This window comes from Aspergillus welwitschiae (assembly GCF_003344945.1).
Source record: "Aspergillus welwitschiae strain CBS 139.54b unplaced genomic scaffold BDQ94scaffold_28, whole genome shotgun sequence".
NCBI classification, from domain to species: Eukaryota; Fungi; Ascomycota; class Eurotiomycetes; order Eurotiales; family Aspergillaceae; genus Aspergillus; species Aspergillus welwitschiae.
The window spans coordinates 132771-159518 of NW_020798722.1; the positions used below are offsets into that span (position 1 = coordinate 132771).

The following is a 26748-nucleotide window of genomic DNA, read 5'->3' on the forward strand; positions in this document are numbered from 1 at the left end:
TTAATATGGTTTAGCAGGCAAGGAAAAGACGGAACATTCTTTTTCGTGTTGGTTCTTCGTAGAAATGCTAGCTGTTCGCACTTAGACTCATCACGGCATGGTGTACGGGTAATCAGCAGCAGCTATGATTTTAGATGTCTTGTTGCTTTATTCACAATTTGGCTTTATTTTCTTATTTCCCCCCCTTCTTGTTAATCACCCCGCAGTATATGTCCTTCTCTTTTGCTCTTGTGGGAATCAACAGCGCTGACATAGCAATGTAGCGTTCCTCAGGTGCTACTATACTTTGTACATCTCCGGCCAACCTCATGATCGTGTAACCCCTTGCATCCTTATTACTCAACTGTCAGCTCTGTGTTTCGTGGGATCGCTATGATCTACGCATCTCAGGTCCCAGCAAAATGCCTGTGAAAGCCTTAGAGTAGCTTGCCTTAGTGCTGGGACCTGCATATGCTAGGTATTTCTCCTATATCTTATATTCCGGGATGGAGTTCTTCGTCACGCCCATTGTCAGCTTGCCACATTGTAGTGGGCTTGACACATTCAAAAAACCATTGAGCGTGATTCGAAAAGGACTTATATAAAGTCAAGACTATTAGCTTCTCAGCATTTGGATATAATCTATATGCGCCAATGTAGCGTACAAGCAAAGTTTCCTCTGAACACATACGGTTCCAACAATCCTTGCATTGTACCTTTGCATCACCCATCCGTATGCCATCTTTGGTCAGTTTATCATTCAATCAATGTACTTGATTAGAAAATCAATCTCAGTTGCTAATACATAGATCGTATCTGGGCCTCTGCCCAAGTGGCACCCTCGTTAGTGCCTCTGGAGCAAAAGGTCTCTAGCCATATTAGGAAGAAAAAACTTACCTCTGCCGAGATCATCTGACTTGAAATGCCTTCATATTGCCTAGCTTAGTGGTTGTCAGTGCACTAATCTACAATAGGCAATGATGTATTGTGCCGTCCAATACCGCATCCGACCGACCCCGCCGCGGGGGACGACCACCGGTACCGGCAATACGGAGACCCTAAGAAGGAGTCATGGGGAGGAAGCGGGAAACACCGAAAGGCCCGCCCAACAACCGGATTTGAGGGTAACGGTATGGTAAGTAAGTAAAAAAGCATTGGATTAGTAGCAGGAATCACTCATGCTATCGTTTAGTTACTCTGTATAGTAAAACTGTGGCTCTGCCTCTCTTGTCTCACCGAATTCGTCCCGTTCGGCCACCCCCGCCAGTGTGTGGCCCTGCCGCTAGACTGACTGCCCGCCCGCCCATATATCATTCTTTGCCTCCGCAGCCAGTTCCCCTCCGCTGGTTCTTTTTTCGGCTTTTGGATTTTGACGGTCGCGAGGTTTTTCTACGGAACCTACGTTGCTGCTCCAGTCACTGCAGATTATTCTACAAGATTTGTCTCAGTGTGCTTTAATTGATCTTTACTTCTATCCTATCCTCTCTTACTTCTTTTCTTTAGAGACTGTTGCTGCTGCTCTTCTGAGATCAGTGACTCATTCCATCCCGCATTCAGTGCCCCGCGTTGCCGTTCGATCTTGACTAACTATTTTTGTCTTCTTGCGTCGCACGAACACAACGAAGAGATCTATCACTGGGTGTCTTTGCAATTGAGCTGCTTAATTGAGATATATTTTGTGGCTTTACAATCAATTTCCAGAATCATGGGTGTCACAATTGTTTTGGGTAGTCAGTGGGGTGATGAAGGTGGGTTGTCATCTGATTTACCTGGCAGTTCACAGGTCGATTCACGTCGATAAATCGACTGATGGGAGTGAACTGAATTGGAACATGGCTGATCACGTACGAATACAGGAAAGGGGAAGATCACCGATATGCTTGCGCAGCAGGCTACGCTTTGCTGCCGTGCCGCTGGCGGCCACAGTGAGTCTCGTCTATTTTCCCTCTGGAGAACCATGGTTAATGGAATGGATAGATGCCGGTCACACCATTGTTCATGGTGACAAGACCTACGACTTCCACATCCTTCCCTCCGGTCTCGTCTCCCCTTCCTGTGTCAACCTGATTGGCGCCGGTACCGTGGTGCACGTCCCTAGTTTCTTCAAGGAGTTGGCTTCTCTGGAGGACAAGGGTCTGGAGGGCGCTGGAAAGCGCATCTTCATCTCCGACCGTGCTCACGTTTGCTTCGACCTTCACTCCGTCGTGGATGGCCTGGAAGAGGCCAAGCTGGGCGGTCGCAAGGTCGGTACTACCGGCAAGGGTATCGGTCCCTGCTACAGTGACAAGGCCGCCCGTCGCGGTGTCCGTGTTGGTGAGATTCTCGATGAGGCTCTCTTCGAGCGTAAGCTGCGCTCTTTGGACGCCGGTTACCGGGCTAGATTCGGCGAGCTGGAGTACAACGTTGAGGAGGAACTTGCTCGTTTCAAGGTAGGATGACCTCTCCCTCCTCGCCATGTATTGTTGGTCTCGGAAGCACCTTTCCAGGAGCATCTAACAAAACCAGGAATACCGTAAACGCTTGGGCCCTTACATCGTCGACCAATTGGCCTTCCTTCAGAAGTACAAGGACGCCCCCAACACCCTCGTCGAGGGCGCCAACGCTCTCATGCTGGACCTGGACCACGGCACTTACCCCTTCGTGACCTCCTCGTCCACCGGTTTGGGCGGTGCCGTCCAGGCCCTCTCCCTCAACCCCACCAGCATCAGCTCCATCATCGGTGTCGTTAAGGCCTACACCACCCGTGTCGGCTCGGGTCCTTTCCCCAGTGAGCAGCTGAACGAGGCTGGTGACAAGCTGCAGGGCGTGGGTAAGGAGTTCGGTGTCACCACTGGCCGCAGACGTCGTTGCGGTTGGTTCGACATGGTCCTGTGCCGCTACTCCCAGGCTATCAACCACTACACGGCCCTTAACCTGACCAAGCTGGACGTGCTCGATGACTTTGACGAGATCAAGGTCGGTGTCGCTTACATTCTGCCCGACGGCACCCGCACGGAGAACACGATGCCGGCCGATCCGGAAGTCCTGGAGAAGGTCCAGGTCGAGTATGTTACCCTCCCCGGCTGGAAGAGTAACACCATGGGTGTCAAGAAGTACGAGGACCTGCCTGCCAATGCTCGCGCGTATATTGAGTACATTGAGCGCGGGTTGGGTGGTGTTCCGGTCAAGTGGATCGGTACTGGTCCTGCTCGTGACCACATGATCTGCCGCGAGTAAAAGTGGTTGCTAGATACAGTTCATGACAAAAGGTTTGTTTTTTCTTCTTCATTGTGTTTGTTTATAATATCCAAAGACCCGGTGCAATCGGGATGGCTTCGTATGCATTGTGTATATGGATGATGTGATAACTGGCTCGTTAGAGGTAGACGATGGTTGGATATAGAGTACAGTTCGGAATTCACTTGTTAACTTCAATAATGTGTAGCTGCTATTAGCATAGTAGTTGTATTCCATGATGCAGGTACCACAGTCTTAGCAGACCGAATGTCTGTCAATCTTCTCTCCTTGCGTATAACTGTCGGCAATCGGGTACGGGAGTAATGCCTAAGGCATAAACCACATGAGGTCTCCTATCCAAACCCAGCACCGCAATACTTGGCGATTAAACCAATTGAATGAAGCAAGTCCTACCTCCTCTGAAATACTAGTCTAATTATAAACCCATATGCACCTCTTAGCACCATCGCAATGATAGTAAAATGAAACGATAATAGATACCTTTTGCCGGCACATCGGCCATTTTCGGCTGGGCGGAGCACGCTCAGCCAATCAGAGCCACGACAATATGATGACCGTATTCCCGATCGGACTCCCGAGGTTCCATTCTCAACTTCAGTTCACCTTTGCATCTGTCACTTGCTGTGCTTGTGTCTATCTAGCGCTGAGCATCGCGGTCACCACACCTCCCACCTCCTCCACTCCACTCCTTCAAGCAAAAGCACATTCTGCAAAATGGCCTCCATCGCGCGCCAGTCTTCTCCCCTCCTCCGGTCGGCGTTCCGCGCTCCCTTCGCGACTAAGAATGTCGCGCAGGTCGTGGCTTTTCATGCTTCCGCTAAGAAGCAGATCTTGCCTCCTTTGCCTCGTGAGTCGATTATCTAGGAATTGGGTGCGATTGCATATTTGGGATGAGTTATGCTAATGGGTTGGGTGGTTTACAGAGACTATTCAGGGAACGAGTATGTGATTCTCCGGTTGCTCGGTTGTTGGTTTTGGTTTTGTCTACGGGGAAATGATACCCGGGAATATCGACTTGTGCTCGGATGACCATGATTGATTTTTGAAAACGACATGCATGATGTTTGGAATATGCTCTGACAGCTCGACGCAGTGAACGACCCCGCTCCCATCCCCAAGTCTCACCCTACCGAGGGTAGCTACCACTGGACTTTTGAGAGGTGCGTTGCCTCCACTTGAGATATCCATCGGATATATATGGATGGATTGAAGGCATTGATGAATAGGGGATTGGAAAGCTAACGGATAACAGAATCGTCTCTGCCGGTCTCGTCCCTCTCTGCATTGCTCCCTTCGCTGCTGGCTCCATGAGCCCCGTCATGGACGCCGTCATCTGCTCCGCTATCGTCGTTCACTCGCACATTGGTTTCCAGTACGTTCTCCCTTTGCCTTTATTGAGCCGCGCGCGTGTGAGTTATGTCCTAAAGGCTAATAAATGACAGCGCCTCCATCACCGACTACTTCCCTACTCGCCGTGTCCCCAAGACCCACACCTTCATGATCTGGCTGCTCCGCGCGTTCACCCTCAGCACGGCTGTCGGTCTGTACGAGTTCGAGACGAACGACGTCGGTGTCACGGAGGCTCTCCGCCGGGTGTGGAACGCATAGACTCCTAGGATTGTTGTTTTGTGATATGGTTTAGTTTATTGCTGCTTGTGGTTTGTTTTGGGCGTATGTGCCGCTCTCTCTGTGTACATGTTCTGATTCCATATTTTGGCTCGTCGAGCTATAAAAGATGTACTTTGAAATATACCTTTATTGTTTCCCCCCCCCAATTCAATTGCACTATATACATAACCACATCCCCTCCCTAAATAACACCCACATGAATTAGACGAATAATTACTCCCCCTCTTCCTCCTCCAAATCCTCATCCCCAGCCTCCCCATCCAACAAATCCTCATCATCCGCCCTAACCACCACCCTCTCCATCAACCACAACGCCTTCTTCAACGGCAACCCCACAACATTATCAAACCCTCCCTCAATTCGATCCACCAGAATACTCCCGAGTCCCTGAATCCCATACCCACCCGCCTTATCCGCCCCCTCCCTCGTCCTCACATACGCCAAAATAACCTCATCACTGACCCCCTGATCAAACCACACCTTCGTCTCCTCCAAGCAACTCTCCAACGCATACCCCGGCATCCTCGCACTCGCTAACGGCGTCATCGCCACAAGCGCCGTATACACCTTATGCTCTCCCGCATCTCTCAACCCCTTCAACATGGCAATGTGGTGTGCCTCGCTGCGCGGCTTCTCTAATATACTCCCGGTGGAAGTATCCACGATGACAGTGTCCGCGGCGAGAATGAAGGGGTCGCCCTTGGGCGAGTCGATTTCCTGTGCGTAGACGGCTTGCGCTTTGAGAGTGGCGGTTTGGAGGACGTATTCGAAGGGGGGCAGGGTCTTGGGGAGGTCTTCAGGCGTGTTGGAGGGGATGATTTCCATGTTGGGGAGGGACAGGAGGGAGAGGATTTGGCGGCGGCGGGGGGAGGCGGAGGCCAGGATGAAGCGCTTGTTGCGTAGGTGGGTTAGGATTGGGAGAGAGAGCGGGGGAGGGCGAGGGAGGAGGGAGGCGCGTTTTTGGTGGTTGGGTTTGTTGGGAGTTGTGGTGTTGGTCGTGCTGGTGTAGGCCGGGGGTGGGTCGTCGGTTTCGGGCTCCGTTTGGGAGAGGAGGGATTGTTTGCTGTCGGACATTTTGGGATGTCCTCTTGATTTTTTGTGATGTGTGTGGTTTGCGAGGTTGAGGTGTTATTTCAGGTGTTGTGTATATGGTGCTGGGTATATGGTAATGGTGGTGGTGTTGGAATTTGATAGACGGGCGGTGAGACTCGGCAGTTGTGATAATGCAGATAGATACGAGATAGTGATACGAGATGGGCGTGCATGTGATGGTGGTCCATGCTGCATGTTTATGGCTGAGTTTGTATATGGAGTAGGTACTATTAAAGTTAAGCTTAATGCCTCAGAATGGATGGGTGTTGTACTACTTGTCTGCCTGCACATGATCTCGTCTACTGGTTATGGAAAGCTGCATGACAGTAATTGCCATATCCAGTCTGACATCAACATGTATTTGCTCATAGAACAACTGAACTCATAATGCCGCCAATGTATATATGCAGCAGTGTGACAATCTCAGCAGTTAACAACCAGGACCTTCTCATCCCTATATACCAATACAACGCCATTCCGCCTCAAGCCCCTTGGCCGAGAAGCCTCCGTAGAGGCCAAAAGTAAAATACCACAACCATCGCCCATTGCAATTGCACAATATCACCATCACCAACCAACCTGTCAAGACCCAGCGCCGGACTTTTCCTTTCCAAATATTATCCAATAGTCGCGTGACGCATGTAGCATAGTCTCATCCACCCCAAAAGCAAGTCATAATCATCATCATCAACAGCAACATGCCGCTCGGACCTCGGCAGCATCAGTTGCGAAACGAATCATCAATGCGCCCACCGCGACGCTCAATCTCCGCAATCAACTCCTGTCGTTCCTGCAGCTGAAGCTGAATAAAGTCCACCGTCTTGCGAAGCACAATACTCTCACTGCGACCCTGGCCCTCCAAGCCAGGCACCAGCTCGGTCAATCGATCGAAGCCCTCCCGAATCGCGGCGCGGCGTTTCTGCTCCGATGCAATGTGGTTATTCTTCTTTTCCTGCTCCGTGAGTCGCGGCTTGTCCTTGTCTTGTGCGTTGGCCGCTGAAGAGGCCGAGGCCGGCTTGGAGGAGGAGTTGCCGGTGGGTGTGGTGGATGGGGAACGGTCGTCGCGATCGTCGGAATGGGTGGTTGCGCCGCCGGGCACGGGGGAGTAGGATGCTTCTGAAGAGCTGGAAGCCAGGGAGGCAGGAGGTCGTGCAGATGGCATTGTGGTTATTCTGGGATTAGATAGGAGTGGGCGAGAAAATGCGATTGTTGTCGTTCATACAACGACTATCATGTGCTTCTTGCTGGGGTGGGATTTTCATGTGACAACCAAACAGGGTAGTCTGCGGGGAAGAGAAGAACAGAGAAAGCAGATAAACAACAGCACAAATGGAAGAGAGAGACTGAGTGGGAGAAAATGAATGAAGAAATAGATGAGATATGTAAGAGAAAGAAGACAAGACTGCTAGAGGTTCATCGCAGACCCCAGCTCGTTAGGGGGGAACTTGCTAGGTTTCTGGACCAATGGAGCGGAGGTCCATTAATGGGAACAACCGCGATCGACTTCAGAAGTTAGCCGTCAAATCCGAAGCACTACCGCCAACTGGCCAGTCCCTGGATCTCGGCCTCACCCACGTAACGTCATCGATCGTTCAGGTTGCTTCTAGATTCCCTCCGATACCATTTCTCCTGCACCTCCCCATTATATGTCTCCTTGCTGTCTCCCAACATTCTAGAGATACAATTAGGTTTAGAAGCCTATCCTTGAGGCTGTATCCTCTCGGTCTTCAGTTTCTCATCAATTGATCGCGATCGACACTCGATCTATGACTTCACACTAGCGTTGTTTCAACTATTAGCTGCAACGGCGAAGCAAACCCCGATCGGAGATAAATGCGACAACATGGCCAGTCACGAGCATCTACGCGGCTCCTGTCAATGCGGGAGGAATCAATACCAAATTCGACTGTCCGACAATATAACTGACTACGCCCACGTCTACTTCGACACTAGCCGAGACAATCGTACGTCACACTTCACCTAGGTCATATATACATATACCAGAGCACTTACCACAACCTGGACAGGAAGATTCCACGCAGCTCCACTGACAGCCTGGCTTCGTGTCCCCTTAACCTGGTACCAATCTCACACCCAATCCTATTTTCCCGATGAAACACACAGCACCATCCGCCGCATCTTCTCCCCGCGTCATGCGCCACATACTCAGCGGGTCTTTTGCGGCTACTGCGGAACGCCACTCACATACTGGAGCGAGGACCCGCGCGAGGAAGCGGAGTATATGTCAGTGTCGATAGGAAGTTTGTTTGGTGATGACCAGCGCATGTTGGAAGACTTGGAACTGTTGCCTCCGGAATCGCCACCCCACTCTTCTGATGAGGAGAGGGAAGCAGACGAGGAACAAGAGCAGCCTGCGAAGCGGAAAGAGAAGGTAGTCGTTAGTCCGGCTACAGCTCAACAAAGCGCCCATCCATCAGATGTGGTCATCCCGTCTAGGTCGGCGGTCTCACGGAGCTACAGGCATGGCACACTGGGCGGGATCCCGTGGTTCGAAGAGATGGTGGAGGGAAGTCGGCTGGGAAGGATGATGAAGACTAGGCGCGGCGTTGGGGTTAGTGATGACCAGTCTACCAGTTTCGAGTGGGAGATTAGCGAGTGGACGAGCGATAATACGCAGGCGGCGGGTAAACGAAAGCGTGGACATCATACTAATGTGGAGGATACTGAATCTACTTAGACAGTGGGTGGTCAATGTCTGATCTGGAGTCAGGAGGCCACTCATTGTGTACTTAGGTGTTGAAGACCCTTCCAGAAAAGATCATATCATAAGTTCAATGTAAAGAGTAGAGAAGAGAAAATCATCTTGAATTTCACGAGTTCACGAAGCATCACACTAGAATGCATGAAGGCACATATGTTCGTCCTTTACACCAAGGTTTATGGCACGGATCGCTGGTTCACTGCTTTCAAACCTAACCAGGTGAACAGAGATCACACCAACAAGCTCATTAACCCCAGCAGACAAAGTTAATCTAACCCAGTGCCAACCATTCCCCAGGCGTGCCTCCCGTCACTGCAAAGCTTCCTATTCGGGAATCACCTCGCCTAAGTTGCCGTATATTCACAAAAGTGAAGGACAAGTTTGCCTACCTTGCACAATTTAAAATCACTGAGTCCTTGTCTTCTCTTTCTCTCCTCCTTATCAAAGCCATGGAGGGTGATTGTGGCTATAGCCCAGTCACCCTCCATGCCTTTATTCCGTTGTTCGAGTATCAAAGCCCTTTTCAGGGCATGTTGTTCTGGTTCTCTTTGACCTGGACGGGAACAGCATATCTCCGTGCTGGCGACGCGTCCTCACGCAGGCGTACAGGCAAGGTTGATTTGTGCAGAGGGCTGTCTGCTGAGTAGGTCTTTGCTGGATAGCTTTAGCCCTTGTACTGCAAATAGGGGATGATCACTAACCATGATAGTAGGGTGGCTGCATATGCACTGATGTTGGCTGCGGAGCTCCCCGGCTATAAAGGCAATACTTCCAGTTTGATGGTGGCCTCTGATAGCCCTAATGGAAAGACTTGTGTCCCATGGCGAGACAGAAGTCTAGGCTTAGGAGGAAGCAACCACGGCGACGACAACCACATAATCTTGTTCCCTTTGGTTATGTTTTCATGCCTGGAGCCTAAGGACTCAGTGTATCAGACGACAAGGGCCACATATCGACCACCAATGTCAAGTCCATGGTGTAGGAACTGCCAGCTTTGTGCCGGATATCACTATGCACTTCATACCCCCGAGCTTATGGTAGCACTCACGACGCGAAGGAATATGGAATACGTGGAACGACTATCGCAAGAGGTGGCATATAAAAGCCGAATCATTCGAAGCCTAGTCAAAGAGCAACAATAAAGATGCACCAAGACTTGATATTGCTGGATCCTGAGACGGAAGCTATTGTCAGTCAATTGTATCTTGCCCGGGAGCACTCTAAAAACAAGCAGCTTGGAAGCTTATGGCATAGGGTATGGGACCCTCGGTCTCCAATGTCAATGAAAGGAATTAGCTGAGTTCTGATACAGGCTCCCTGCCATAGAGGCACGGCCATCGCGAATGGTGCCGGAGGCAAACAGATATCGAGTTGGCCAACCTAGGATGTCCAGACAGCTCCGTTTTGCAGAACATATGCTGTCAAGTTCCGACTCCCATGGTTAGTCAAAGGAGTATTGTCTATGGCCACTGAGTATATGAGTGGATGCAAGTGCAGTCTGAAATCTCTCTACCTTGTGGATCTTTCTGGTCTTTTTAGCCTGCCAGGAGCATATACATGCAACCTGGTAGCCAGACTGGGTCTAGTCACCTGGTATCAGAGACCATTACGGCAGCACACCCTACCCTCCCGGTGAATGCTATGGACAGCCCTCTCGATGCTTGTTTCTTGCCGTCAATCTTACGCTCGCTTGTCTCGTCTTTTTGCAGGGAGACCCAGCTTTTGTTTGCTTATTGACCAAACTGAGCAGGAAAGGTCTTTTTGATCGATTCCTCTTGCCCAGACAACACTCACGTCCGTCCCTCACTCTCTTCAGTCCGACTACTTTCGTTTCTCAGGCATCTTCGATAGCTTCCATTCCTTCGTCTTGCATCTATCGGTTTCCCTGTGCTTGTTGAAAAGCACGTCCGTTTAGCTCTTCTGTCTGCTTGCTTGCTTTGGAAGATCAAGATCATCTCGTGTCTAGTTCTCTCTTTCTATTTCTCGTGCCGTGCCTTGTTTTCTCGAGACTTGAACACAATAATATCTCTCTACACTTCCTGTTTCCCCTAAAACACGCTAGAAATCGCGTTTATCCTCTGCTGCTCCTGTTATTCTCTCTCATCTACAAACACATCTCGTCTACATCCCTTCTCAAGAACGACATCATCATAGTTGCTTCTTACTCCTGCCCATCTTCTTCTGATCTCCAAGGCAGCAGAGATACTCTCGCTGAGGTACCCAGCTTCGTTTTGTATGGACACAGAGTTACGTGTTTTGAGACTACATCCATCTCTTCTTCTCCTCTTTTTATCGAGAACATCAGCATACTTGTTTGTTTCACCACTTCCGCGTGTTCAAAACGGTTGAGATACTCCCACTGGGATTATCAGCTTTCTATCCTACAGACACCGTTACGTGTTCTGAAACCGCATACTTCTCTTCTCGTATCTTTCTTGATCTTGACCTTAACCTGTTTCTGATAGACTTAACATCTCGTCCCTTAGTCATGTCTTTCATCTCGAAGAAGATTTCTTTTAGTACTCCCCTTGAGGATGTTACCTCTCCTACCGAGAACACCAGAAATCAGGGTCGTGAAGGTGGTCGTCAGGATACTAGAGGTAAGAAACATCTTTTGTCTTGGTATTATGTGAAATTCGGATGCAGTGTCTGTTGGAAGCATCTTACGACGGGACATGGTGTCGGTAGTTGTAAGCCTGGTATATTGGTGCCTGAGCTTATGATTGCTACGCATCAAAGTTCGAGATGTCTTAACACAAAGGTGTTTTCACATTCTTGCTACTCTGTGCTAATTACTTTTTAGGAGCCACACGGAGTGGTTACCCATACTTCAACCCGTTTCAGGCGATCTCTTATCCATCGCCGTATAACCCTAGTAAGTACATGCTGCCAGATATTGCAACACTCATGCTAACCCACGAATAGATGATTCCACTTTCTGGCGAGACGCGGGGGTGAACAAGTATACCGCCTTGCACTCCCATCCGGCCCACTCCATTCGTATCCCCAGAGGATACACTCAGAACGTTGGCGCAGGAGTCGAGTTGTATTCGTCACAAGAAACGCGTGCAAGCCATGAGCCGCCACTCATGCCACGCCAACAATACATCGAAAGACTACCTGCTCCCGGCGCTGGAACACACACTCCAACGACCACACTTGTGAGAGCAGGAGAGTTGACTATCACCTTGTCGGAGCCTGTCAGCCCTCCCCGTGCCTCGATATCTCGCAATAATTCAATGCCAGAGGCCACGGAGGATGGCAAAGCTTCCGGAAGGCATCCACCACGATCATTCTCTCTCCAGCCATTGCGTGGTCACCCAGCCGAAAACAATAGTCACGGACCTCCTACCACTTTCGATGAGATCTTCCCCCCCGTCTCCCACGACGGAGACAGAACTTCAAATACAAGTGCCCCGACCGCCTTTAGCATCCGCAGCATGTTGCAGAAGACCCGGGGCGCCGAAAAGAGTCGTAGGGGCCCAACTGACAAATCGAAATTGCGAAGCAGCGGCAGTGGTGCCGGCAAGACGGTTTTCAAGGGCAGGAAGTCCAGGAAGAACGCAGGCAACCCAATGACTTCGCTAGGAGCTATATCAACGCCAACAGCTGTGCCTACTCCCTCATTGTTGCAGCAACTTGGGAGAAAGTACATCGAGCTTAGCCCAAGCCAAGACACTCCCGCATATCTTCAGCAGACAGTGTCGACACCAATGGAGCCCGCCACTCCGGACTCACCAAGCCGCCATGCTCAGCCAGCAGCTTTCGCCACACGCAGTAAGAATGCCATGACCGGGCATCACGAAACCATGACCATGCCTCGACTTGCTCTGTCTCGCTCTACAGAACTTCGCAGACCAGAGAGCAACGCAACTAGTGATGCAGGAGTGCAGACCGGACCATCCGCCAATGGTCTGGTTGGGACCTGCGCACAGTTCGATGCACTCAGTGGTGCCGTCTGCAGAAAAGTCCGAGAAGCAGAGACAAGTGTACAAAGAGACCAGTACTTGAAAGTAAGTCTTTATACCACTGTTCAATCTTGTACAGATGACTGATAATGTAAATAGAAGGCTCTTGAAGTGCAGAAGCTGCTCGTCGACTACCAGCGGCTGGGAGAGGTTGTTGAGGATACTTCTAAGTTCCTCAACCAGAAGATGATGGAGAGGGAGTCGATCGAGGCCAAGCTTCGAGCTATGATGGAGTCGTCGTAGATTAAATTTTGCTTTCTGCCAATCAGTGTGTGAACTGAGTGAACCTATGTGAAAGTCATTTCTATATGCTTACTAACAATCCGTGATTCTGTATCTTCCCTTGTCCCTCTTTCCTTATCCTGTTGTTGCTGTCCCACACCTTGTCGTGGTGGGCAGAGAAGGAAGAAAGTCATCAAAAGGAGAGAATGAGACTAAGTCAGAGAGATACAGATAACCTTCCAAATTGCTGTGATCTTGGTATTCATTCGTAGCGTTCTCACATCTCCTTGGTCTTCCAGTCCTGGTTCTGATTCTTGTCCTCTCTACTACTGTTCATTATCTGGGCACAAGAAATGACAGACTTGGTCCCTGAAAGAACGGATTTGTCACTGAGAACACCAAGAGCTAGAAAAGTGAGCCGATGGGATTCAGAAAGTCGATGAGGAACATACCTAATGCGATATGATGATTTAGTGCATGACACCCAGCCTGACCGGCGCCTACCGGCCAGGCTAAGGCGTAGTGGACGGAGTTGTAGAAACAAAGGCAGTGTGCGATCTGAAGAACTTCACCGCGGCGCGACCAACGCAAGCGAGAAGTAGGCGCCTCAGGCCTGTGTTTACATGGTGAATGAATAAATGAATGAATGAGAGTGACTCGCTACACTCATCTGGTGCAGACAAGCTCTTTCTCTTTCGCTTCTTTCTCTACCGCAACGAAGCATCGCACTCTCCTTTGTTACACTGACACCCTGGCCAGGTTCCTTCCCTACGTACGCCCCCAAGTCTGACTTGACGCTGGTAAGCTCAAGTGAACTACTAGGTGAGTCTGTTCAGCTCCCTTAACAGTATCGGGTCGACTATCTTGACCTTCACCATCTTTCGTTCCTTCCATTGTTCTGCATCCTAGCGATATCCACGTCTTCTCACTATCACTTACACCATGTTCTATCCCCTCAGCCCCAAGCTCAACCTTGAGCTTCGCAAAACAGCTTCAGTGCCCACTTATTCTTTTGTTGAGGCGCCCTCGTGATAAGTTACACATGCCTGAGATGCTGACTTTCTCCTGATACCAGGGTCATATCGAAGCCATCATGGCCAATCAGAGCAGCAAAAGACGGGGATACCGCAGACAACAGGAGGAGCCCTGCCAACCAAGCTTGTATTGTGATCCGTCGACTATGCGTCAGAACACCTTTCGCCCTGAGCCCTTTATTGTTTCTAGTGCACCTGTGCATAACACTTTCTGCCCGAACTTGCAACAGGCAAACCATCATCCCATGCGAATGGATCACCAGCAGAAGGAAATGGAGAATTGGAACAGACTGCAGATGGAACAGTACCGTTTCCCTGGCCCTCAGCCGGTAAGTAACCTCGAATTCGAATAGTCATATAGAAAAGGCTTTTGACAAGCGCTTTCTCCAGATGTATGAAGCACCTGGTCTAGCTTCTAATGGACCTCAATTCAGCCCCGAGTCTCGTGCTTTGTCACCGATGTACACCATGTCGCCTATGCCGTTTGGACCCTATGCTTTGCCTGGTACTGGGCCTATGGCTATTGGACCAGCGCAGCCCGGAATCCTAAGAGAAGGGGAGAGATTCCCGGGTCTCGAAGCAGGGGCGAGCGGAAACACCAGAAAAGGCTACCCAAGCTCTACTCTTCGAGGAGATGCACCTGAGTTCGTCCCGAAATCGAAACTCCAAATGAATGAGGCCCAGCATTTGGTCCCAAATGCCAATCCTGTGTTCATTGTCAGTAGCACCAGTCAACACATGATGCGAGGACGGTGAGGCTTTGGTGATCTTCTCCGGATAATGCACTGCGTTGTTATTGATTTTTGGAGATGCCGAGGACTAGTTGCTTTGCTATTTTCACTCTCACATAGCTTTCCCTTTCGAGACAGTCTTCAAGGTTATTGGAGCAACATGGAAAGCTGAATTTCTGAATTGGGTCTCTCTTACCTGCTGTTTTCTGTGGTTCGTCTTCGGTAGAAGCTCAACTGGCTGGGTGCTCTCGAGGCTTACGTGGGATCCTCATAGCTTCATCTCTGCTAGATAGATATCAGCTAATCGGAATGCTAATGAGATTATTACACCCGCTCTGATTCTGGACCGTGACATTGACTTGACAGATAATTCGATACGTACCTCCGGCCATATTTGCCCCCTTAGGAATGAGGATCTGTAAACCTTGCTAGTTCGACTTGATTCCCTAGAGAAGTAAGCTTGCTTGTCCAATAATTACTTGAGTATTGCCGCTACCATTCAGCACATCTATCTTATCAGGCCGGAACTATAGCCACAGTACCGGTTCTATCCCTGCAACTTATGTAGACAGCCAATAATAGAAATCCCGGCGATAGTCACACGGGCTGACTCGTGATACCCCCGGATCAAGCTGAAGGTCTCTTTTGCAGGCCTTCTATCTTCCGATAAATTTCAAAATCCAGTAGAACAAGCTTATCGCGTAAGCATCTTTTCTTTCATCTCCTCCCAAAAGTGTATCGATCCCAACAATGATGCTCCAGGGAGTCGCCTTTATTACCGGTGCCGCATCAGGTCTGTATCACCTATCCCACTTTACCCCTCAAGCAAACTGACTGATATTATACACAGGCATCGGAAAAGCCACAGCCTATGCCCTCGCCCGACATGGTGTCAGCCAACTCGCTATCGCTGATATCAACTTCGCCGCGGCACAGGATACCGCCCAGGATATCGAGGCCCGCTTCAGTGGAGTGAGAGCGCTCCCGCTGAACATTGACGTGACCGATCCGGTCTCTATCCACAAGGCTGTGTCAGAGACGGTTCAGCAATTCGAGAGGATTGATTATGCGGTCAACAGTGCTGGGATTGCTGGGTCAATGGCGTATTCGGGGGACCATGAGATTGCAGATTGGGAGAAGACGTTAGGGGTGAATTTGCATGGGGTGTGGATGTCTAGTCGGGAGGAGATTAAGGTTATGATGAAACAGGAGAAGAGGGATGATAGGTGAGGCTTTTGTCCTATTTTATATTCTGGGATGATGATGATGATGGGGTTCGGTTAGTGCTAATGTGTGATGTGTGCACTTGCTTGCTCTACAGTCCTCGCTCATCACGAGGTGTCATTGTCAACGTGGCATCTGCTTATGGTCTTGTTGCGACGCCGGCTAACATACCCCTCGTTTCGTATACGGCTGCGAAACATGGTGTGGTCGGGATGAGCAAGGCTGATGCGATTGTCTACGCGCCTTTGGGGATTCGGATCAATGCTATCTGTCCTGGTTATGTTCAGACACCGATGATCGATCAGATGGCTGATGAGGTGATGCGGAAGGAAGTGTTGAGAGTCCCAGTGGGAAGATTGGCGGATGTAGAGGAAATTGCGGATACGATTACGTTCATGCTGTCGCCAATGAGTAGCTATATGTATGGGTCTGCATTGGTGGTGGATGGGTAGGTCGATTTCTTGAAGGTTTTGCTGGATGACTTATTGCTGACAGTTATAGGGGGTTTATCGCGCAGTAAAAAATGGCATGGCAGGTGGAATGTTGCTGTTGTGTAGCCTAGAATTCAGAGTTGGCGGTGGCTCAGACCCTCGGGTGTTATTGACTTTCTGCTCGGTTATCGGGAATGCATGCATGATGTCCAATAGTGATTTTTGATGCCAATGCACAGCTGACACTTCCACGGGATGCCTGAAAAATCCGAAGAGCTTTCCCCATTGGGATATCTGCTTTCCACGTCTGCTTCTCACCCCTAATGATAGTGCAAATGCCCGTCGCGATGAGAAGATGGGCCTTTCCACTAATTAGTGCCACAACTCAAAGCTGTCAGATGACAGACGCTTTTAAGTGACTGACTACAGCGATATCGGTTTTGTCACGATTTGCACGCTGGCCTGGTCTGCAGATAGCCGTGTGAAGAAAAGCAAACCGGAGAACTCTCGGTTGTTGAGCGAGTCATGCAAAGACAGCAGATTCAGGCTCTCCCGCATGGAACATAAACCTGTCCGATCAAAGCCCGTGTTCTGGAATTCGGATAGCGGCCCGATAGCTAGGTCACGAACAGGTCCTTCGTTAATAATTCTATCCACACACAGTTCTACACATTATTACAGGTCCTGCGAGGGGCCAGCTCACCATCGACGACGATCATTGCAATAACTCAGTGGGTCTGAGCAGCAGTTCTGGTCCAGCAAGGGTAATTGCTCGACGCTCAAAGCCCCACAGAACTAAGCTCACCCAATGAGAGCGGTGGAGATTCTTTGTATGGAGTAGTCCCGATCAGCTTCATCGAAGGTTTTCCCTCAGCCCGCCAGCTATGTGAGCTTACTGAGTCATGAAAGCAACACCTGCAGGCCTTTCAATTCGTCGGAACTTTTCGCCAGAGTATGCGAAAGAAGCCACAGACCCGTTCGCGAACACAAAGTGAAAACCAAGCCATGGCAATCAGACCTTGAGAGCCGCAATCTAAATTGCTTCTTCCATGCCCCTTTCGATGAAATGGGACATATAAGGCAGCGTGAGCCACTTGGCTCACCTTTCGGCGTTGGATTTTTTTTTGGCTGCGGCTGCCATCGTGCTCAATTCTGCCTTCATTGCTTGGAATGCATCCCTTTCAATTCGGACTGGCCTTATTGGCATCAGTCTTCTCTCTGCTATCATGGGCCAATGGCATCAATCTCCACGTGCGTGCCACCGGTAACACAGTGCGCTTCAATGTCACCCTGACCTGGGAGGACTGGGCACCGGCAGGTATCCCTCGCAAGATGATCCTCATGGACGGCCAATTTCCCGGACCAGTATTGCAGTTGCGGCAAGGGGATGATGTCGAGTTTCAGGTGACCAATCACCTTCCTACAAATACCACAGTTCACTTTCATGGTAAGTCCTACTTATTATGTGCAATAATCTAGACTGACCCCTTCAAGGTATCGAGCAGCTTGACACTCCTTGGTCCGACGGCGTCCCTGGTTTATCGCAAAGACCTATCGCGCCTGGCGACAGCTTCCTCTACAAATGGCGGGCGACGAATTATGGAAGCTATTTCTATCATGCCCACACCAGAGGTCAGATTTGTGACGGCCTCTATGGCGCGATATACATCCTTCCAAACGAATCAGTGGAGAAACCTTTCCGTCTAATCACGAACAACACAAGCGAGCTCCAAGCCATGCAAGCAGCTGAGCGGGGGACTAAACCTATAATGCTGTCCGACTGGCGATTCTTGACCTCGGAGGAGCTGTGGAGTGCGGAGGAAGCGACAGGACTAGACGCAATATGTATCAATGCGGTCCTTATCAACGGCAAAGGATCGATCAGTTGTCCGGGTCAGCAAGCCTTCAATGAGCTGGCCAGCGCTGAGCAGAAGCAGCTCATAGGCAACCTAAGCCTCACTGACACGGGGTATGTGTGACACACCTGAGATGTAAAACGGGGTCTAACAGAGTTATCCAGATGCCTTCCGCCAACGCTAGTATCTGCTCAAGGCATGTTTTCTCACAACTACAGCGCTATGCCGCCTTCTATGTTTTATGGCTGCCGCCCTGGTAATGGTGGCACTGAGCGTCTTCTAGTTGATCCGTCTACCACATATGTCAGTTATGACTTGATCAGCGCGGCTGGAGTGTCGATGTTGACCTTTTCCATTGATGAGCACCCGATGTATGTCTATGCTATCGACGGACGGTACATTGAGCCTACTTTGGTGGACGCGGTTACTGTAGCCAACGGAAACCGCTACTCCGTTTTGGTCAAATTGGACAAGCCGGCTGGTAATTATACGGTTCGTGCGGCGAACTCAGGTATCAATCAAGTCATCAACGCGACTGCGGTCCTGACATACAACACACCGATCAGGTCCCAGAAGGGCTCTTCGGTGCCCTCAATCGACATCCACGGATCACTTGTTTCTTCCAACTACACCTTGTTGAACGAGACTACTATCATGCCATTCCCTGTAGAGACACCCTCTTCAGAGGTTGATGCGACCCATATCCTGAGAATTGGTCACTACAATGCTTCCTACCGGTGGACTGAGGGCAACTCCAGTTTCCCGCTTTCTCTGGAGGCCGCATCGCCTTTGCTATTCTACCCGTCTACCGCCAAACCTGATCTCACGGTCAAGACGCTCAATGGCACCTGGGTCGACTTGATCTTCCATGTGAACGGTCAGATCCAGCCTCCTCACCCAATTCACAAGCACAGTAATAAATTCTATGTAATCGGTCAAGGCAATGGCGCGTGGAATTACTCCTCTGTGGCTGAAGCGATGCAATATATTCCGGAGAATTTCAACCTTAAGACCCCTCAGATTCGGGATACCTTTATCACTCCGGCTGCAGCGACCGAAGACACGTGGCTGGCAATTAGGTACCATGTTGTAAACCCCGGTGCATGGCTGCTGCATTGCCACATTCAGGTGCATCTAAGTGGCGGCATGGCATTGGCGTTGTTGGATGGTGTGGACGAGTGGCCTGTGATTCCAAAGGAGTACCAGCTCTCTGATTCCTGATGGCCAGGGATCACCTATTGGTAATAGTAATGATGTGAAAAGTCTATACTGTATATACACCACATATTTGTTTATATGATGACTGCATGCTTACTTTTTGACAAGTGGAATATGTGTGCCTCCAGAGGCCTAGTCAGCTTAGCACCAACTTAGCTGGAACATAAGCACCGCCTAAGTGACGTAGGAGTAAGCAGCAGGTTTAAAATAGAAGGATGATTAAAAATCTGTATAAGCATGGGATAGCAAGCCCACCCAATGACATTCATTAACAAGCACTTAAAAGTCAAATGCTAAGCAACGCGACCATCGCAAGGCATACTCGATCAAGTTAGGGGTGAGATGCACGTGGACGCGGGGATCGCTGCGCCTCAGGCATCTCGACCAGCAGCGACCAGCCTCAGCGCCTCGATGTTCCTCACTTCTTTCATATTCCTCGCTCCTCGTCGGAGAATCCCAGACATGAAGATCGTCAGATAGTTTTGTATCCGATGTGACACCACTACCAGTGTCTGTCTACTGTACAAAGGTTGAAACCCCAACCTCCCCATCCCCTGAGCTTCGCACTGGTTACCCGATTCAGCTGCATGTCAACTGGCCCCCGCTATCCTCCAAATCTGGGCAGGTCAGAATGTATACTCACGCTGCATTTTAGTCCGATTAGTCCATAGCGCCACATTGCATTCCGTGCACGCCCCGCTCGTCTACCATTAGACATGGTTTTCTGCGGCAAACCAAGCAAGGGCTGCGGCGAATGCCGGTCTCGCAAAATCCGGTGCGACCAAACCCGTCCAACCTGTTCACAATGCGCCAAGGGCAACCGGGTCTGCCCCGGATACCGCGACCAACTATCCTTGATGTTTCGGGATGAGAGCCAGCAGGTTATCCGGAAGGCGCGGACCGGGACAACGGCGCGCAGAGCCAAGTCTTCTAGAAAGACCGGTCCTGGCAGTACTATTATTACTACTACTAGTAGTAGTAGTAGCGCCCCAGCTTCTTCCCCTAGTGGCACCGGCATAGCAACTGCCAGTCCTAGTCCAGCCCCAGTGTTATCATCGGCAGACAGTAATCCATCTTCAACGACCGGCGATCTGGAACCGTTTGAGTTCGACGGTCCTGAGTATCTATCCCCACAATTTGTCCAGCAGCACGCCATACAACAGCCCCTGGTATTGCAGCCATCGTACCAACCGACAAAAAATGAAGCTATTTCTTATTTCCTTCGGCAGAATGCTTGGATTGGATCGTTCTGGTCGAAGATTGAAGCAAACCCTGATATCTTGCGCAGGGCATCGGCAACTAGCCACAACGCCCTGATGACCAGCTTGGCTTCTGTTGGTATAGCAATGATCTCGCGTATCAGGAAATCCGAACCGATGAAAATAGCCGCAGAGAAGGAGTACGGAAATGCTTTACAGCTCCTTACCACGGCCGTTGCAGATCAACAGCAAGCTAAGAACAATGCAACGCTTGCCGCTGTGCTTATGTTGGCTATCTTCGAAGTGAGTCAGTTCTGCTTGTTTGATGACCCCAGACCTAACGTCTCCCAGGTGATCACTAGTAGAGGTTCTCGCTTTATTACCAATTGGACAAATCACATAACTGGCGCTGCAGCGCTGCTAGAGCTGCGAGGTGTAGAGCAGCTTCAGGACCCAGATGGGCTGCAGCTCTTTTTGCAGCTGCGATATCAAATTGTAGGTTCAGCGAGTTTGTTTGACTCCTTACCTGGAGCGACTGACTGACTTACGTTACAAAAGATTATAAGCTGTCTCCAAAGGGAGGCGCACGTGCCCGACTCAGTTCTTCACTGTGTCAAAGTTGCCATGTTTCTACGGCCGCATACAGTGGCCTATGGTGACCGCTTACTTAACATAATGGGCCGGCTAGCCAACCTGCGAGCTGACATCAAGGAAAAAATTATAACCGACCGGAAGAAGATGCTTGAATCTGCATACGCCGTCGAGGCTGAGTTGATGTCATGGCTCACATCTTTGCCAGACAACTTCCCATATGCCACCATTCAAGATCCCTGGCCTACTCTCAACTGGGGTCCCAAGCCTTATAACAACATCTATCACGTGTACACTGACTTCTGGATCTGCAACTCGTGGAACCAATACCGAGTCGCACGGATCATCATCAGCGATCTCATCTTGACATGTATCCGGGAACTAAACTCCGGCTCACCCCTCCCTGCCGATCTTGTCACCCATACCTCTCAGATTCGCAATACTGCCCGACAGCTCGCCAGCGACGTCTGCGCCAGTGTGCCTTATTATTTTACTGATAGTGTCTTCAAGCTCGCGACCGGACAAGCGGAAATGAGTTCTCGTTATGAGATACCCTCACAGCAAGGCTTCGTTCGCGGTCTGGTGCTCCTCTGGCCGCTGTCAATGGCAGCCGCAACGAGAGGGCTGAATCACCCATTACGCCGCTGGGTGCTTGACTGTCTCCAGCTGATCGGACATGGCATGGGGATTGATCAGGCGCTGGCTTTGATTGAACTCCTGATGACCGAAGATGGTGTCTTTGACACGCTGGCCCTCCCGGAGGACGATAGCCTTTCAATCGGCTCGACTGGAGCCAATTTCAGCACCGATAACAGTGGCAAACACTGGACGGGAGCCTCGCTGAGTACATATACCACGCAGGTGGAGTGAGTGTCTGCGACATTACCCACAAAGTGGCAGGCCACGTGTAAATAGTCGCGATTAATTCGTCTGATGGCGTTGATACAGTGTATGTGGGCTGACACTAATTCCCACTAGTATATAGTACTTTTTTTCTGGAACACTTTCACATGAGACAGGATCTACATAGTAGTCACGAACCGAGATAATGTATACATCAAACCTACTGCCACAATCAGATCAACCCTCGATTTCATAGTTGCTACATAATTACTTACCATATTTCATTTTCATTCACAAATAAATACTACCAGCTCACCTCTATCGATGTACCGTTCCCAGCCTGTCAAGATACACGGTCCACAGTGCCCGATGGGGGCTGTGTCCATGACAACAACGGGCTCAGTCTAAGCCTTACTACTAGTACTTTGCCGTAGTACAATTAAGCCCCTCCCCCGCAACCACTCAACACCCGAAAGGCTGTGCACGGAACCTTCCATTCAATTTTCGAATTTCCCTACAAATAAAATCACCAAACCAAGCGCAAGGAGGGGTTCATTTACTTACACAGCCCCCCATCTCCTCTAATAATTATTCCAGTAACTCCGATTTGCCCTGTGCCGGTACCACGCCTCATGCCTGCGTGCATGCATGCATGTATGCAGGATACCTGCTCCGCTAGCTAATATGGAGTTTGTTATCCTTGTAAGGCTAGGCCTTGAAGCATTTATCAGCTAGACTAGATACTAGTCAGATTACTCTTGCGCATGCAGAATCCTTCATCTGTGGAATATTAGATAGCTAGGTAAGTGGGTAGGTATACTCCTTACATATTGGGGCAGTGTCACGGGAGAAACACTAATATCGTGGGTGGCACATCCACATAAGTACTCACTGACTGTGGAAATTAATGGCGGAGCAAACCTTGAAAAGTCGTACATAAGACTTTTCTTGTCTGCCTTAGGCTCTCTTGGTTTTCTGCCTTGTGCGATGAATGCGCGCTTAGTTCCGTGTATGATGTATGATGTTCGTATGCATGCTTTTTATCTGTTTAGGGTGATGTAGGTACTATTATCATGACTATGGAAATGATATCGTATTGAAGTATGTAGTTACGGATACAATGGGAAGTTCCGATTCAAATAAATTCACCTGAATCTGCCTTGGACCAGAGACTGTGCTTTTGGGTTAGTATATATATGTTGGGTCTGGTGCTGGCGTAGGTAGTAGTTGCCATCTTCAAGGTGGGATCTTACTCAGTACTCATTTATTGTTCAGTTACTGGTGACTGGCACAGTGAATATTCCACCCACTGACATCAGCCTTACCTACTTGCCTGCTGGAACGGTATTGTGTCATCTTCTACTCGGTCACACCTGCCTTTCTTCCGCTCCTGCCACCAACCATTTATGAACATGCCTGGTCCCTTTATGCGGAAGAGTATCGACTCTTTATCAAATCTTATCAGAGGAAATTCGCTACGACGTCGCCAGAGTCAAGGTCAGGACCAGCATCAGGATCAAGAGCAGTATCAGTACCCGGATCAAGCTCATACTGATCAAGAAGCATCAAATATGGGCCACTCTCATTCTCGACAGAGCAGGCATCGTTCCAACTTCTCCGGCTCTGTATCTAGAAGTCCAGTGTCCCGGTCAACTGGAAAAGCAGCCATGAATAGCAGTCACGCTCCTGATCCCTGGGCCCCTCCGCCGTATGAATCGCAAACCCCTGCTCCTGCTCCTTCTATTATCTCGGGGAGCAGTGACTCTCCATACTCTTTCCTGCGAGATTTTGATACGATCTTCATCGTGGATGATAGTTCGAGCATGTTGATGGGTAACCGCTGGAAGGAGGCCGAAAATGCTATTGCTGCTATCGCACCCATTTGTACGCAGTATGATCAGGATGGAATCGACGTCTATTTTCTCAACCACCACCGCGAAGGAGCTCATAAGGTGAAGGGTGGGTATATGAATATAAAAACAGCAGAAGATGTTCGTGAGATCTTTGGGAGTGTGTATCCAAACGGCCCGACGCCTTTTGGCCGACGACTTAACGATATCCTCACTCCGTACATGCGAAACCTGCAGAAAGCAATTTCAAGGAGCGATGGATCGTGTGATTCGGCCCAACTCATGAAACCATTAAACATCATTGCGATTACGGACGGAGAGTTTACAGACGATGCGGAGAGTGTCATTGCAGGAGTTGCTCAAAAGCTGGACGATAAGGACTATCAAGCGGTGCCTTGGCAAATCGGGATCCAGTTCTTTCAGATCGGAAATGATGCCCGGGCAAGGGCGTATTTGCAGGAGCTGGATGACAATCTGGCCGAGAGGCAGAAAAAGGACCGTCTCCGTGATATTGTGGATACTGTGCCGTGGAGGGGTGATCAGGGGCAGACGCTGAGTGCCGATGGCATTCTAAAGTGCGTACTTGGCGCCGTGTCCAGAAAGTATGATAAACGCGAAGCGTCGTTTCACTACTGAGGAGGAAGATCGGCTCTGGTCTTCTCGTGCGCTTGTCCCTTATCATCCACACATTCGTTGCCTCCATAGCTTTGCTTTTCTTCGGCCTTTTAGGGGTTGGCCATGGCTTGAGTCTAGACTCTATCCTTCATCTTCCCGACCCTGTCGTTTGTGTAACAGCGGCAGGGGTTGGTATGAAACGCGTTGCAGCAAGCGCCGTGTTGCCGCCGACTTCCCCGAGACCAGAGCCCGTATTAGAATAGGTTTTTGTGACTGGTCAATCTTTCTCTGATAGTGAGAATCAAATCGGTTGCTCTCGGCTCTTTTTGCTTTTTTTCAATGGTGCGTAGAAGGTAATGATTGGCGCTTTACCTGTATCTGTGAACTACGAAGCCTAAGTAGCTGTGGCTCCCCGGGTCGTCCCGCTAAATTGAACTGTTCACGACTGAGTTAAGTAGGGGTAACCGATTGGTCAGTCATATCACATCAAGAGGTAAGCCATCTGTCAGAGATGCTGGAGGCTAGAGGATATGGTTTACTGTCATTAGCCTTCGACTATTTGCTGCCCTCCAAACCTTGAATTTTGTGGGAGGCCGATCGATCCTAGTTGCTCGGCAGCCGGGAAGTTAAAGGACGGATACTGACTGGTCGCTGGGATGCAGCCAGAGGCGCTGAGCAGGCCATTGGGACCTTATCTAAATGAATCAGCGACAGGGAAATTGATTGGCTGAACAGGGCAGTCCCCTGGGCGCGTAGACGCGCTGGTCCGTGAGGATGGATCACCGGTCTTGTCCTAGACCCCTGTCCTAGTGCTAGTTCCGTTAGTCGATGGGAAAACACTGGGTCGGGAGGAGATGGAAATTGACAAATCACTTTCGGGTTGACCGGCGGTTCCCTCATGTTGTTGTTGTCGATGTGTTGTTGTAATCCGGCTGGTCGTCAGGACAATGGGGACAACAGGAGACAATGAAACTGGGGGAGATGCAGGAGAACTGCAGCAACAATGGTTTGGCGGCTGCAAGCAACAGGAGAAGCGACAGCCAGGCAATCAAGTTCAGCCCTCAGGCTGCCAGGCACGGTATCCTATCATTGGGTAAGATTGCTTCTTTTCTTCGAGCACCTGCGGGTCTCTCACGTGGCGTGGAGAAATGAGATCGGCGTGTATGCGTAATGTACTGGTTCTCCTCAAGAGTCGACAGAGTCGACAGTCTGTTTTCATCCATCAACAATAGAATAAGAGATCTCTTCACGACTGGATCAAACATTGGACTTGACATGGTGAGAGAGTACAGGGCCAGGCCTTGGCACTGGAAATAGTCTTTTTCCCCTGTTCCCTTGCAAGGTATCAGGAAGGATTCTTTTACTTTCGACACGGAGAAACTCACCAGCCTCAGGTGGCGAAGCAAGGTTCAATACGGTACGGTTAGGTTCAAGCACCAGCCACCGCAACCCAAAGGGGTAATACAGCGCGGGTCCTTCGTGGAATTTCCACTCGCCGGCGTCTCCAAGCAACGCTCGAGTCAACCGAGTCAACCACCGGATCGGTTTCGTGGCTGGCTGCTTTTGTGATCCATCGATATTAATCACTCGGGCTTCTTTCGGTCTCCACCAACTAAGTTCCGACTAGACGGCAGTAGTGGTCCCATGGGCTCCTGTGTACGCTGGTTCGCCAGGAGTGATCAGCATCTTTCCCAGTCTTTGGCCGGTGGATCGTATCTCCCAGGAACCATGCTCGGATCTCATCGTGTCTTTTTTCCCCCTAAACCGGCCGTCCCTCTGGTTGCCATGAAAACCTTCTCCTCATCCATCCTCGCTTGCAGGGGCGATCCCCTTTGTGACGTGGTTATTGCCCTGTCCAGTGGATCTTTGATAAGCGCGCCGTGCGAACGATCGATTCAGCTGCTGAATTTCCACCGCAAGTCCACGCACTGTGCATCGAGTCTATTTGGTGACTATCATACTACGATTGGATCTGCTCCGGCCGTCTGCGTGCCCTGAAGCCGGTTCAGCCTGGCTGTCACCGACTTGTCTGGCCCACGTGTGAAATCTTTTAAGAAGTCTGGCTCAAAACATCCGACTCCTGCAGCAAGCGCCGCAATTTCTGCTCTGCCTCTCATCATCGTCCTTGGGCTCAGTCTCCGCCTTGTCGGCGCTTCCTACCCTCCATCACCCTGCATCATTGGCCGTGATTGAACGTTGCAATCTCCCGACCAAACTTCCAATTTTAACTTCCGCATCCCCGCGGCTAATGATACAGTGATCTCCAACAGTCATTGCACACTGTTGGTGTCAGAACGCCCCCTGGAT

General features: G+C 50.1%; 11 protein-coding genes across 11 annotated transcripts; 9 read left to right on the forward strand and 2 right to left on the reverse strand.

Moving 5' to 3' along the window:
* Positions 1–1345: 1345 nt before the first annotated feature.
* adB (adenylosuccinate synthase ADE12) lies at positions 1346–3441 on the forward strand. The gene is made up of 5 exons (XM_026767166.1): positions 1346–1727; positions 1836–1904; positions 1957–2408; positions 2485–3227; positions 3339–3441. Exons 1-4 carry the CDS (start codon positions 1685–1687, stop codon positions 3193–3195), a joined length of 1275 nt encoding a protein of 424 aa, XP_026623679.1. The 5' UTR covers positions 1346–1684; the 3' UTR covers positions 3196–3227; positions 3339–3441.
* A 378-nt stretch (positions 3442–3819) lies between these two features.
* On the forward strand, positions 3820–4991 carry BDQ94DRAFT_148291 (CybS family protein). The gene is made up of 5 exons (XM_026767167.1): positions 3820–4063; positions 4140–4157; positions 4310–4376; positions 4469–4588; positions 4659–4991. The coding sequence occupies exons 1-5, from the start codon at positions 3931–3933 to the stop codon at positions 4822–4824; spliced, it is 504 nt and encodes a 167-aa protein (XP_026623680.1). The 5' UTR covers positions 3820–3930; the 3' UTR covers positions 4825–4991.
* Positions 4986–6099, reverse strand: BDQ94DRAFT_148293 (nucleotide diphosphatase). Its single transcript, XM_026767168.1, has one exon. The coding sequence runs from the start codon at positions 5917–5919 to the stop codon at positions 5059–5061; it is 861 nt and encodes a 286-aa protein (XP_026623681.1). The 5' UTR covers positions 5920–6099; the 3' UTR covers positions 4986–5058.
* Positions 6100–7385, reverse strand: BDQ94DRAFT_148294 (uncharacterized protein). The gene has a single exon (XM_026767169.1). It carries the CDS (start codon positions 7097–7099, stop codon positions 6659–6661), a length of 441 nt encoding a protein of 146 aa, XP_026623682.1. The 5' UTR covers positions 7100–7385; the 3' UTR covers positions 6100–6658.
* Positions 7386–7490: 105 nt separating this feature from the next.
* BDQ94DRAFT_148296 (uncharacterized protein) lies at positions 7491–8795 on the forward strand. Its single transcript, XM_026767170.1, has 2 exons — positions 7491–7901; positions 7965–8795. The coding sequence occupies exons 1-2, from the start codon at positions 7781–7783 to the stop codon at positions 8633–8635; spliced, it is 792 nt and encodes a 263-aa protein (XP_026623683.1). The 5' UTR covers positions 7491–7780; the 3' UTR covers positions 8636–8795.
* A 2352-nt stretch (positions 8796–11147) lies between these two features.
* BDQ94DRAFT_180982 (uncharacterized protein) lies at positions 11148–12898 on the forward strand (the record flags this gene model as incomplete). The annotated part of the gene is made up of 4 exons (XM_026773787.1): positions 11148–11259; positions 11463–11534; positions 11585–12672; positions 12727–12898. 4 exons carry the CDS (start codon positions 11148–11150, stop codon positions 12868–12870), a joined length of 1416 nt encoding a protein of 471 aa, XP_026623684.1. The 3' UTR covers positions 12871–12898.
* Positions 12899–13791: 893 nt separating this feature from the next.
* Positions 13792–14639, forward strand: BDQ94DRAFT_180984 (uncharacterized protein; the record flags this gene model as incomplete). The annotated part of the gene is made up of 3 exons (XM_026773788.1): positions 13792–13845; positions 13925–14212; positions 14274–14639. 3 exons carry the CDS (start codon positions 13792–13794, stop codon positions 14637–14639), a joined length of 708 nt encoding a protein of 235 aa, XP_026623685.1.
* Positions 14640–15102: 463 nt separating this feature from the next.
* BDQ94DRAFT_66189 (SDR family NAD(P)-dependent oxidoreductase) lies at positions 15103–16324 on the forward strand. The gene is made up of 3 exons (XM_026776278.1): positions 15103–15407; positions 15465–15840; positions 15936–16324. The coding sequence occupies exons 1-3, from the start codon at positions 15365–15367 to the stop codon at positions 16288–16290; spliced, it is 774 nt and encodes a 257-aa protein (XP_026623686.1). The 5' UTR covers positions 15103–15364; the 3' UTR covers positions 16291–16324.
* A 1115-nt stretch (positions 16325–17439) lies between these two features.
* Positions 17440–19346, forward strand: BDQ94DRAFT_161153 (multicopper oxidase; the record flags this gene model as incomplete). Its single annotated transcript, XM_026769331.1, has 3 exons — positions 17440–17716; positions 17764–18238; positions 18290–19346. The coding sequence occupies 3 exons, from the start codon at positions 17440–17442 to the stop codon at positions 19344–19346; spliced, it is 1809 nt and encodes a 602-aa protein (XP_026623687.1).
* Positions 19347–19787: 441 nt separating this feature from the next.
* On the forward strand, positions 19788–22271 carry BDQ94DRAFT_148304 (Zn(II)2Cys6 transcription factor). Its single transcript, XM_026767171.1, has 3 exons — positions 19788–20845; positions 20894–21037; positions 21101–22271. The coding sequence occupies exons 1-3, from the start codon at positions 20060–20062 to the stop codon at positions 22001–22003; spliced, it is 1833 nt and encodes a 610-aa protein (XP_026623688.1). The 5' UTR covers positions 19788–20059; the 3' UTR covers positions 22004–22271.
* Positions 22272–23382: 1111 nt separating this feature from the next.
* Positions 23383–24481, forward strand: BDQ94DRAFT_180989 (uncharacterized protein; the record flags this gene model as incomplete). Its single annotated transcript, XM_026773789.1, has 1 exon — positions 23383–24481. One exon carries the CDS (start codon positions 23383–23385, stop codon positions 24460–24462), a length of 1080 nt encoding a protein of 359 aa, XP_026623689.1. The 3' UTR covers positions 24463–24481.
* Positions 24482–26748: the final 2267 nt, after the last annotated feature.